General features: G+C 47.6%; 1 protein-coding gene across 3 annotated transcripts in view; it reads left to right on the top strand.

Annotated features, from left to right (window-relative positions):
• Window positions 1-13,381, top strand: part of klc1b (kinesin light chain 1b) — a 73,916-nt gene that overhangs the window by 5,358 nt on the left and 55,177 nt on the right. For all 3 annotated transcript variants that reach the window (XM_063040468.1, XM_063040470.1, XM_063040471.1), the window contains exon 2: window positions 12,939-13,198. In XM_063040468.1, coding sequence (XP_062896538.1) covers window positions 12,950-13,198 — 249 coding nt within the window. In that variant the 5' untranslated portion in view covers window positions 12,939-12,949. The remainder of the gene's footprint in view (window positions 1-12,938; window positions 13,199-13,381) is intronic.

Raw genomic sequence — 13,381 nt, 5'->3', positions numbered from 1 at the left:
AAAAACCCAACAACAAGAACAGTATTCTCAAGTAACCTGCTGGCCCTGTCCCTTTCTCGCTCACCCACCCAGGTCCTCCTCCGTACACAGCTTCCCCACCACCACACCGCCCTGTCTCTCCCTTCTTCCACCCACTCCGTATGCCCATTAAACTACAGACCCCTCCCACTGGTTCCCCCAGTCCGATTGCAATTCTTTATCTGGTTCCACGCTCCACCACCTTTCCCTGTCAGATTCCACACCGCAACCCTTTGTTGCCTGCTCCCATCACCTTCCAGCCTCCAGCCTCTTTCCTTACTTCTGCTCATGAGAAACTTGAGATGTACTTCATGGGGAGGGAATCCTTTCTCAAACCAGAATCAAGCCCCAGGCTGGAGCTGTTTGTAGGGATATTAACAGAGCGTCACCCCAAAAGGAGAAGCTGTGCTGCAGCACAAACAGGGAGCCAGTGAATAGTTTTATCATTTATAGTCAAACAGCATGGAAGTAAACCCTTCAACCCAACTGGTCCATTACTACCAAGATTCCCATCCCGATTCCCCCAAGCTTGGGAAAAAGACTGTTCAATCACCCTATTTTACACACCTTTATGATCTCCCCTCATTTTCCTACAACGAGGTCCCAATCTATCCAACCCATCTCCATACCTCAGCCCTTCGAGTCCTGGCAACTTCATTGAGTCGCAGGATTGTCACTTGTTTTATAGAGCACTTTGGGCAAAAAAGGTGTTAACTGAGGAAGTGGAAGATGTGGATGGAATATTATCCAAGTAGATGGTTTTCTGTCGTGCTTCAGCCCACATATGCTTGTTAAATAAAGGGCTTCACATAAAATCCTCAGTGTCTGGAGAGAGAACAGTTAACCTGGGGGAAGAGGCCGGAGTTATTTATTCCAGACACTGATGGATTGTAGAGAATCAGAAAGGGTCCTGCGTAAGCGGGCCTGAAGGCTCCCATAATCGGTACTGATCATACAGGCCCAGTCTGTCTTCACCCAACACTGTGTCTGTCCATATCACTCCACAGATGCTGCCCGACCCACAGAGCACCGCAGTGGTTTATTTCCCCCACCCACGTAATAGCTGGTTATGCTAGTGCAGCCTTGGCAATGAAGTAATTGTCGGCTATAACTTACTCCCAGAAAAACAAAGTGCTACAAACACTCAAAGCTCAGCTAACATCTCCAGACAAAGAAACAGTTATGATTTCTATACAAGCTCGCCCCCGCCGGGCATGGCTTGATTTGTGAAGCATTCCCAGCAGCTGCTGACGGACTTTCTCCACTCTGTGGAGATGATGAGCTGTTTTGCCCCCTGCTTTGATGACTGTATGTGGTCAGAAGCTCATGTTGCAAACACAGGTTTGCAGCCTGCAGAACTGGGGTTGTGCAGTGCCATGGGGTACTCCAGACTGGGATCAATAGTCTGGGTTCCCGGCCAAACGGGACTGATTTGGTGCCCCAAGTGGCCTCCTGATGATGTGGCTCTGTACTATACAGCACCACTGCTTTGCTGCCGCTTAGGAGATGCAAGAGGTGCATATGCACAGCAGTATCCCACAGGTGAGGGGATGTCTATGAAAATGCAGCAAGGGTTAGGGAATTCTGGTGGAGCATCGGGGGGGGGGGGTTGTCCAAAAGCCATTGGGGTGAGTTTTGAGAAGGAGCAGAGCTTGGAGCTGGTACAAGGTGGTCAGGGATAACTGAGACTTTGTGGCCCTGTTTGAGTGTGGAGCACAGCTACCTGACAATCCAGCTGAGGGTGTGTGCTGCCTTGGGGCCGTGTGCAATGCCCAGCAGTGCCTTCCGCAGCCCACTGACATACAGTAAACCAAAATGTGGCTTTCCTTGGCAAAAACAGCTTATGCCACTGGGTCTTCTCCACCCAGGGCAAAGAACATAATGTAATTCAGCCTCTGATTTCCCTCCCCATTCAGAATTTCACCTTATTGCTGAGATACTGCTGTCTGACGAAACAAGAAATGCCCCTGATTTGCTTCTCCAGTCTCATTGATTTGTCAGTGTAATTCCTCAATCCTCCAAGCTTCAGTTAATGTAGTAAAAACTAACCATGTAACGAATCAGCCAGACAGAGAGCTGGCCTCACTTATGGGTTCAGGTGTCTCTTTCATTGAATAGCACAGCATACAAACAGGCTTTTCAGCCCATCGTGTCCATGCTGACCCATCTGTATTGATTCCTTTTACTACCATCTAGTCTACTGTGCTTTGGAATGCTTGTCCAGATATATGAAGGTATTGAGAGTCTCATGCCTCCACCGCTCTTTCAAGCAACGAGGGAGATTCCAGCTGTCCTCTGAATAAAAAGCTTCCTCAGATCTACTGTTACCCCAAACCATGTTCTCTACTCTTTCACTCATCATTTTCCAATTTTGTACATCTTCGGGACCTTGAGCTTGTACACCAAGGTCCAGCTGTTCCTCAGAACTGCCTAGAGTCCTACCATTCATTGTGTCCCCTCTCAAAGTGCATCAGGATTAAATTCCACCTGCGTTTGCTCTATCCAATTTACCATCTGACCAATATTATGCTGTAGTCTGCGACTATCCTCTTTACTAATGAATAACAATATACAGGTCATGTGCAAACTTGTTCATCTCCCACATTGTTAATGTACAAGAAATAACAAGGGTCCCAGCACAGATCTCTGAGGCACCCATTGGCCACCAGTGCTTAAGGGCACAGAAACAGGCCCTTAAGCCCAACTCATCCATGGCTACTGATTGCCCATTCCAAGCTAGTAACAGAACCCTCTAAACCTTTCTTATCCATCTGTCTGTCCAAGTGTCTTAAATATAGTTGTAACAGGCTTCCAACATCACCTTCTATCTCCCATTACTAATTTAGGGCCCCACTTGCCTTGGACCCATTTCCCATGTGGGATCCTCACCTTACTGAAGTCCATGTAGTCTGCATCAGCCACTGCCCTCAATGTATTTTGTTATCTTTTTGAGAATTTCTACCAAACTGGTAAGATAGGAGCTCCCCTAACAAAAGCATGCCACTCATCTTTGGTTAATCTCTGCTTTTACAAGTGCAGGTTTCTCTAAACCCTTACAACAGGTTAAGCCTGTAACTATCTGGCTTCTTTTCCTCTGCCCTTCTGAAATGAAGGAACCATGGTTGTCTTGTCTGATCATCTGGCATCTCATCTGAAGAGAGTAAAGATTTAGTAATCATTCAGGGCATCAGCAAACTCCTCCTTTGTCTCCCATGGCAATCTAGGTTACATCTCATCAGGCTGGGGATTTATCCATTTTTAAAACCTGCTTAAATTATCAAATACCTCAAATGGTGACCTGTTATAAAACCTAACTAACTACTAATCCCTGTATCTTTCCTAAAAATACAGGAGTATTTATTGAAGTCATCACCTACATCCTGTTGCTCCATACACAGACTGATGACCATTTGGTCCCTAATGTATTTTCCCCAGCACAGGGGAGCCCTAAACTGCGGCCATATTTTAGGATAAGAAGGGAAAGGTTTAAAAGGGACCCAAGAACTGATGTTTTCCACAGAAAGTAGAGAACATATGGAACAAGCTGCCAGGGGAAGTAGCTGTGACAGGTATGATAGATGCATATAGGGGCAGGGCTTAGAATGATATGGGCAAAGTCCATGCTATATTGCTCTGAGTATTACAACCTTGAGGTCCTGCTCTTTAATCTGCAGCCCGGCTCTCAGATCTATTTTGCAACACCTTATCCCTCTTTAGCCAGGGGTTGGTGGATCTGCAGAATTCATCGCCGCAAACAGCTGTGGGGGCCAAGTCCTTGGATATATTTAAAGCTGAAGTTGAGAGGTTTTTAAATAGTAAGGGTGCCAAAGGTTCCAGGAGAAGGCAGGAGAATGAGGTTGAGAGGGAAAATAAATCAGAATTAGATTTAATATCACTGGCATATGTCATGAAATTTGTTAACTTCACAGCAGTACAATGCAATAGATGGTAATATAGAAAAATAAAGTCAATTACTGTAAGTATAAATATATATATTACATAGTTACATTAAAATAGTGCAAAAACAGAAGTGATATATAAAAAGGTGAGGTAGTGTTCATGGGTTGAATGTACATCTAGGAATCAAATGGCAGAGGGGAAGAAACTGTTCCTGAAATTCTGAATCAGCCATGATCAAATGACAGAACTGACTCAATGGGCTGAATTTCCTCGTTCTGCTCCTACGTCAATGGGCTCTCTTTCTCGTGTCATTAGCACAAATGTGGACCACAACTATTAGCTATATCCCCTCTTCATTTAGACTGCTCTACAACTATTCTGTGACATCCTGAACCTGGCACCAGGGACAACACACTCTCCTGGATATACTACAGCCACAGAAGTGCCCATCCCTTCCCCTCACCGCATCTCAGACCAAAAAGGCCCTGAGACTCCTGCTTCTCTCTCCTCATATATCTGAGCCAAACAGTGTAGTGATCTTAGCTCTGCTCTGAAGAGTCCAGCCAGAGATGACCCCCCTCCAGTTTTCAGTGCAACCACCTTTGGAGCAAGTTGCACCAACTCGTTCCCCTGACCTTCCTTCCTCCTCCTTTTGATGACTAATTAGCTTAAGCTGCAAGGTGCCTATGCAACATCCGGCCTCAGGTACACCAGTGCCTCCAGCAGACACTCCAGCTCTAAACTGGAAGTACCCCCAATAAGGAGCATCTCAGAATTCACACAAGCCATACCACGCATAACTCAGCTGCTGCACTTTCATTTAGAAAAGTCCCCCTTAAAAGTGTACTCCAAGTTATTGAAACAGTACTCACCTCTAACCTGACCACCAGCAATGTTACATAAACCCCTCCACACTGGGGTCACGTGCCTCCCCTTTCAGAGGCCCAATCAGCTGACGCCAATTGATTTTATTTGAAGGGTCACAATTACAAAAGGTAACAAGTTATTACCTTGTTTAGTGTCTCAGCTGTAACTGCAATTTCTTTTTTGAAAACTTCAAGCCTTCAGGAATTTTACTGTAAAGTCCACCAACTTTTGTGACTAAACAGAAGATAAACTTGAAAAATTGTACACTTTCCTGTCCCTCACAAAAGCCTGTGCTGTGAAGCTAGTACATTCTGAGGACCCGTTCATGTGTCTGTACACCCACACGTGCTCTCTGGTAACTGCGCTATCAGCAAGTTTATCAGCCACACTTTGAGTGCCTTGATCCAAGTCCTTAACTGAAACTGTAAAAGGTTAAGGCCCAAGTGCTTATCCCTGTGACACAACACTTGCCAAGTGGAAAGGCTAATAGAACAGGAACTACTGGAAACCCTCAGCCGGTCGGACACCTGTGGAGAGAAAGAGTCAAGTCAGACAGAAATGCAACATTTTTGTGAAAAGGATAATTTGAGGTTTTGCTAAGAAGGTGATGGAAGGAGAAAAAGAAACCATTGAGGGTGAGCAGGGCAGAGATGATGGCAGAGAGTGGAGGAAAATGTTTTCCAGGCTGGCTTTTCCTCACATAGAATGAGAGAAGACTCTTGGTAGGCAACGTTCTATCCACACAGTTTGTTATCTCCTAGATCGTGTTCTTAATTTCCACCTTGAGTTTGAAATGTCACCTTATCAAGTGCCTTCTGATAACTGAGCACAGTGCACTCACCCAACCCTCCTTGCTTAAAATAAATTGCTCAAACTGCATTTCCTTTCCACGCTGACTTTGCCCAATCACCTTGAACTTTTCGATGGCCTGCTAAAATAACTCCATTGGTAGGATACAGGAGAATTTGGTCATTCGCCACATTGAGTCTGCTTATTCAGTCATGGCTGATCATTTTTTCAACCCCATCCTCCAGCCTTCTCCCTGTAACCTTTCACCTCCATTCCAGTCAAGAACCAATCAATATTTGTCTTAAATACTCAATGACTTGCTGAAGAAATTCCTCCTCTAAGGGGACGTTCCTTTATTGTGAATCTGTGCCCTTGGATCCTAGTCTCTCTCCTACAAATGGAAACATGTTCTCTGTGTCCACTCTATCAACGCTTTTTAGTAGGTTACAATGAGGTTTTCCCCCCTTCTCTTTATGAATTCCATTGAGTACAGGCCCCCAGAGACTTTAAACACTCTTCATAAGTTAAGCCTTTGATTCCAGGACTCCAGGAACTTTGATTCCAGGGTCTCCACCCCCACCCCCTTTGTCCAAAAGACACGGGGGCCAGTGGGTTGAATTGGCTGCTATGAATTGCCCACTTTGGGTGAGGGAGAACATTTGGGGTGGGGTTGAGGAGTTTCTAGGCCTATGAGAGAGAATGGGTCACAGGGAAATGGGGAAAGGACCTAATGGGATTGCTCTGAAAGCCAACACAGTCATTGGGCCGAATGTCCTGCATCATAAAAAGTATGAGAACATACAGTATGGGCTTCTATATGTAGAGTCACTGAGTCAGACAGCATGGAAAGCAGCCCTATCGACCCAGCTGGTCCGTGCCAACCAAGACCCCGTCTAAACAGGTCTCATTTACCCACATTTGGTCACATCCCTCTAAACCTCACTTATTCATGTCCTCTGTATCATCACAGGCACACAGAAACAACATAAGCAGCATTCACAAGAAAAATATAATTTATATACAGTTTTTATAAAGAACAGAACAAAAGCAGAATGGTTCCCCTATACTTCCATGTACAGAAACTATCTGATAAGGTGCCTCTCCAAAAGTTACTGTGCAAGATAAAAGCTTATGGCATAGGAGGTAGCACATGGCGTGAATAGAAGACTGGCCGGCTCCCAGGAGACAGTGAGTAAAGATAGGTCGCTGTCAGGGTGGGAAAGTATAACATTTTTTTGTAGCATGGAGATTTAAGTTTCAATGTTGTGCCCTTTGTAAAATGACCTGGATATGGGCACCAAAGGTATACTTGCTAAATTTGTTAATGACACAGAGGGTATTAGGACAGTAATAAGCAACCTTGCTGAAGGAACCAAGTGCATTAGGGAATATCTATGGAAGGAAATGAACTGTTGATGTTTTGGAGCGATATCCCTCATCTGGATTGCTTTATTGTGAGGTTGAGTCTGTGTAGGGAAGATTTCTGAAGTGATGAGGTCTGTGATGAGCAAAGATCTGACAGATGGGGCATAAATGTGGGAAAAGGTGAAATTGTCCGTCTCAGTTAACATGTTTATTGATTACAAAGTGATAAGGTTCTGCTTCAGTTGTATAGGACAATGGTGAGTCCACGATTGCACGACTGTGGATGGTATTGGGTCCCTACTTAGGGAAAGATGTATAAGATCTTGTTATAGAAAATATATATACCACTAAAACTCTCATGCTCTGTCTGTCTCTTTGTGACCATCAATTAGCGCAAACAGTGCATTACAGTGGCACTTTTTTGGCTAAATCTAATTAAAATGTGCTATAATTACAGAATGCAGGCAAAGTTCAGGGTTATATATTCGTATAAAATTGCTCATTCACCAAAAATCAACAGGCTGCCTTTCACCCGACACTCCATCAGCCATCATGGAAATCAGGATGCTACAGCCTGACGCATGCACACGGCCAGCCTCAGCAGCGCATTACGATGCTCACAGAGCCGCTTCCACGTCTCTGTCATGGTCCGGATCAGGGTCCCTTTAAATTTAGTTTGTTTATGTTACGATCCGGATCGTTGATTCCCTGTTTTCCCATGTCCCTCGACTTTGGTGATTAGAGGCAATTAACACTCGGCTGAACCGGTAGTTTATAGTCTCCGGCTTTCAGCCGTTTGGCGTGGGAGCGTCTGCAAAGTCACGGCGTGCCAATGCCATCTGGTCGGAGCAAGCTTGGTCTCCACCCGAAGCGGGTGCCGGTAATTTGCCTTTCCTCACCGGAGCAACCCTGTACAGTTACCTCGCCGAAGAGAATCAAGAGCCGCTGTCTACTGTTCCCGGGCCAAGTCGAGAGCTTGGCACTACCCGGAGGTTCCAAGCACCACATCCTCGCTCCGGCGACATCCAAGTACCACGTCCATGTCCTGGCTCCAGCGGCATCCAAGTACCACGTCCAAGTCCTGTCCCTGGTGGCATTCAAGTACCACGTCCAAGTCCTGGCCCTGGCGGTCTGTGATTCCTGTCCTACCCCCCTGTCTGAATCCCTTCTCTGCCCCTCTCGCCTCTAGCCCTCATCTGCAGCCCCCGCCTGCACTTCGGTCTAGTTCCATCACCGGAGCTAGATAGGTACTGTCTGGTGTTCATTTGTGTTGGTCTTGTCTTGTCCTGTCCTCGCCTCCGTGGGGTAAGTCTGGCCGTCTTGCCATTGTCCCGCGGGGAGTCATGTCTTATCGTGTCTTGTCCTCGCCTCCGTGGGGTAAGTCTGGCCGTCTTGCCGTTGCCCCGCGGGGAGTCATGTCTTGCCTTGTCCTGTCCTCGCCTCCGTGGGGTAAGTCTGGCCGTCTTGCCGTTGCCCCGCGGGGAGTCATGTCTTGCCTTGTCCAGTCCTCGCCTCCATGGGGTAAGTCTGGCCGTCTTGCCGTTGCCCCGCGGGGAGTCATGTCTTATCGTGTCTTGTCCTCGCCTCCGTGGGGTAAGTCAGGCCGTCTTGCCGTTGCCCCGCGGGGGGTCATGTTCTGTCTTGTCTTGTCCTCGCCTCCGTGGGGTAAGTCAAGCCGTCTTGCCGTTGCCCCGTGGGGGGTCATGTTCTGTCTTGTCTTGTCCTCGTCTCCGTGGGGTAAGTCAGGCCATCTTGCCGTTGCCCCGCGGAAGGTCTTGAGCCCCGGCCCTATGTCCTGTACCCAAGGAGCGGTCCCAACTCTCTGTTCTGTGTGTGAGTCCCGGTCCTATGTCCTGTACCCAAGGAGGGGTCCCGACTCTGTGTTCTGTGTATGTGTCCATGGTTCCGTGTACTTGCTCTCCCGAGACCAAGGCTCTGTTTTCCATGTTCCTCCTCTCCCTAGCCCATGTCATGTCCATGCCTGGTTCTGGGGTCCGAGCCTGAGGCAAGACCCAGGTACTGGGTCCTTGCCCAGTCTTGGGCTCGGAGTCCATACCCTAGCCTCTTCATGTCTCCTCTAGTTCTGGGAGCCGATTCCGAGTCCTAGCCTAGACCTAGGAGGCATAGTTAAATATTTCAAGCGCAAAATCACTGCACCGTAGGTAAGACCAACAGAAGTTTAAGATCACGCATCCACACCTTGCCAAAACCAATTCGAGAGTGGCGGGAGAGAGATTGTGAGGCGCATGCACCTGACTTGTATTGGCGGGAAAGCAGTGCTTCTCGTCCCAACAGTGAGACTGTGAAGCGTGCGCACGTGACTTGTATTGGCGGGAAGGCAGTGCTCCTCACATAACTGTGAATTTTAGACGCATATAACGAGGAGAGGGTGTATATTATTAAATTAGAAAGAATGCAGAGAAGACTTACCAGGATAACACAAATAAAAAGCTGGAGGAACTCAACTGGCCAGGCAGCATGTATGGAAAAGAGTAAACAGCTGACATTTTGGGCTGAGACCCTTCATCAGGACGAAAAAAAAGAGGTGAGAAGTCAGAGTAAGAAGGGAGGAGGGGAGGAAGAAGTACGAGGTGGTAGGTGAAACCGGGAGAGGGGGTAAGGGGTGGAGTAAAGAGCTGGAAAGCTGACTGGTGAAAGAGATAAAGGGCTGGTGAAGGAGGGATCGAATAGGAGAGGACAGAAGGCCATGGAAGAAACGGAAGGGGGAAGAACACCAGAGGGAGGTGATGGGCAGGTAAGGAGATAAGGTGAGAGAGAGAAGTGGGAATGCGGAATGTTGGGGGGGGGGGCAATTACTGGAAGTTTGAGAAATCGATGTTCATGCCATCAAGTTGGAGGCTACCCAAACAGAATATCAAGTGTTGCTCCTCCAGCCTGAGTGTGGCCACACGGTGGCAGTAGAGGACGCCATGGACTGACATGTTGGAGTGAGAATGGGAAGTAGAATAGAAATGGGTGGCCACCGGGTGATTCACTTTTCTGGCTCTGTAAGCTGTCAGTGGCTGCTGAAGTACAGAGAGGTAGGAGTGCAGATACATAGTTACTTGAGCTTTTGCCACGCTGACCTTCATCAGTCAGGGCATTGAGTGTAGAAGTTGGGATGTTATTTTGCAGTTATACTTTATACTTTATTGTCGCCAAACAATTGGTACTAGAACGTACAATCATCACAGCGATATTTGATTCTGCGCTTCCCTCTCCCTGGATTACAAATATTAAATATTAAAAATGTTAAAAATAGTAAAAATTAGTAAATATTAAAAATTTAAATTATAAATCATAAATAGAAAATATAAAAATGGAAAGTAAGGTAGTGCAAAAAAACCGAGAGGCAGGTTCAGATATTTGGAGGGTACGGCCCAGATCCGGGTCAGGATCCGTTCAGCAGTCTTATCACAGTTGGAAAGAACCTGTTCCCAAATCTGGCTGTATGAGTCTTCAAGCTCCTGAGCCTTCTCCTGGAGGGAAGAGGGATGAAAAGTGTGTTGGCTGGGTGGGCCGTGTCCTTGATTATCCTGGCAGCACTGCTCCGACAATGTGCAGTGTAAAATGAGTCCAAAGACGGAAGATTGGTTTGTGTGATGTGCTGCGCTGTGTTCATGATCTTCTGCAGCTTCTTTCGGTCTTGGACAGGACAACTTCCATACCAGGTTGTGATGCACCCTAGAAGAATGCTTTCTACAGTGCATGTATAAAAATTAGTGAGGGTTTTAGAGGACAGGCCAAATTTCTTTAGTTTTCTCAGGAAGTAAAGTCGCTGGTGGGCCTTCTTGGCAGTGAACTCTGCTTGGTTGGACCAAGTCAGGTCATTTGTGATATTGACCCCGAGGAACTTAAAGCTTTTGACCTGTTCCACTTGCGCACCACCGATGTAAATTGGGTCGTGCGGTCCGCTACTCCTGAATTCAACAACCAATTCCTTTGTCTTGCTGACGTTGAGGGATAGGTTATTGTCTTCACACTATGCCACCAGGTTCTTAATTTCCCCTCTGTACTCAAACTCATCATTACCCGAGATACGGCCTACAATTGTTGTGTCATCAGCAAACTTATATATTGAGTTTGATGGAAACTTGGCTACACAATCATGGATGTACAGTGAGTACAGCAGGGGGCTGAGTACACAGCCTTGTGGGGCACCGGTGCTCAGAGTGATTGTAGAGGAGATCTTGTCCCCTATTTTTACAGCCTGGGTCCTGTCTGTGAGGAAGTTGAAGATCCAGCTGCAGATCTGAGTGTTAAGGCCCAGGTTCCGGAGCTAAGGAATCAGTTTATTTGGAATGATGGTACTAAAGGCAGAGCTGTAGTCAATGGAAAGGAGCCTTACGTATGCGTCTTTATTCTCCAGGTGTTCTAAGGAGGAATGTAGGGCCAGAGAGATAGCATCTGACGTTGACCTGTTGCTCCGGTAGGCGAATTCCAAAGCGTCAAGGCTGACCGGTAGGCTGTGGTTGATATGTGCCAAAACCAATCGCTTGAAGCACTTCATAGCAATTGATGTCAGAGCCACAGGTCGATAATCATTCAGGCATGCCACCTTGCTCTTCTTCGGCACCGGGATTATCGTTGCCTTCTTAAAACACGAGTAGATCTTAGACTGAAGCAAGGAGCAGTTGAAGATATCAGCAAACACTTCAGCTAGCTCGCTTGCACAGGCCCGGAGAACCCATCCCGGGACGCCATCTGGGCCTGTCGCCTTCCTTGGATTTATTGGATTTTTTAGAAGGCCCTTCTAACGTCCTCCTCGGTGACGATGAATCTCGATGCCACCAGGTCCGGTTCAGCCGGAGGGAGCGGGACACTCCTCTTCTGTTCGAATCTTGCATAGAATATGTTCAGTTCGTCAGTAAGAGAAGCGCCACAGTTATTGATATTCCCAGCCTTTTCTTTGCGCCCAGTGATCTCATTTAGACCCTGCCATAGTCTACTGGCATCCCTTTGGTTAGCCTGGGCTTCCTACTTGGCTCGGTATTGCCTCTTGGCGCCCTTAATGGCTTTCCAGAGTTCACGCCTGGATTCCGTGTAGCGACTGGTATCCCCAGACCTAAAAGCCGCAGCTCTAGCCTTTAAAAGGGACCTGACCTCATAATCCATCCAAGGTTTCCGGTTAGGGAATACCCGGATCGTCTTGCGAGACACACAGTCCACCGTGCATTTCCAGATAAAGTCCGTGACAGCTGAGGCATACTCATCGAGGTTAGCTGCTGAGTCCTTGAATACTAACTTTGCGGTGATGAGGCCAGTTTTGGAATACTGTATTGAGTTTTGATCACCGTGCTCTGGGAAATGTGCTGTTAAACTGGAAAGGGTGCAAAGCAGATTTATAAGGATATTGCCAGTGAAGAGAGATTGAGCAGGTTGAGACCTTCTTCATTGGACTCGGGGAGAATGAGGGGTAATCTTATAATGGTGGAAAACATCTTGATAGCTGTCGATAGGGTGAATATGCAGAGTCTTTTGTCCCAGAGTTGGGCACTAAAGAGACAGAGGTCAAAGGTTTAAGTTGAGAGGGCAAGTAATTCCATGCTGTATGACTTACCCTGTCAGTTACTGCAGCCCTGTGAATTGCTATGCAGTATCCCGTCAGGCAGGACATTGGTGAATGGTGGGGCACTCACAACACACAAGATGCTGGAGGAGCTCAGTGGAGGAAAATGAACGATTGGTGTTTCGGGTTAGCACTCTTCTTCCCAGGCACCTGGATCTCTTGATCGCTTTCCAGATCCTCATCCACCCTTCCCTTCACCTCCTTATACCAGCTATCTCCCCTCAAACTTTCAGTCCAGCTGAAGGGTCTCAACTTGAAAACTTAACTGTCCTTGATACCCTCCACACATGCTGCCCAACCCGCTGAGTTCCTCCATCACTGGGCGAGAGAGCAGAGGACACAGGTGGGAAGCACCAAAGGCCAAGAGGGAAGCTGGCTTACTGGAGCATAGGGTGGTAGCACTAACGTCTCTGTGTCTCCCTGGGGACAGGCTCCCGGAACATGTCCACGATGGTTTACCCCAGGGACGAGAAGCTGGAGAAGCTCAGCCAGGAGGACATCATCTCCAACACTAAGCTGGTGATGCAGGGGCTGGAGGCGTTGAAGAATGAGCACAACTCCATCCTGCACAGCCTCATGGAGACCATCAAGTGCCTGAAGAAGGATGAGGAGGCCAACCTGGTGCATGAGAAGTCCAGTCTGATCCGCAAGTCAGTGGAGATGATTGAGCTCGGCCTGGGCGAGGCGCAGGTACGTCAGCGGGGGTCGGGGATGAAGGGGAGGACGGTGGGGGAAACGGGGAGTGAAGGAGAGAGGAGCAGGTGAGGTAGGGAATGGGGGAGTGGGGAGGGGATGGATGGGGAGTAGGAGTGGGGAGCAGGGAGGGTGTGGGAGCAGTGGGAGGGGTGAGGTGGAAGGAGCGTAGGAATAGTG

Source organism: Mobula hypostoma, chromosome 2, assembly GCF_963921235.1.
Source record: "Mobula hypostoma chromosome 2, sMobHyp1.1, whole genome shotgun sequence".
In the NCBI taxonomy this organism is placed as follows: Eukaryota; Metazoa; Chordata; class Chondrichthyes; order Myliobatiformes; family Myliobatidae; genus Mobula; species Mobula hypostoma.
The sequence above is the reverse complement of the archived record's forward strand: the minus strand, read 5'-3'. Positions and strand labels throughout refer to the sequence as shown.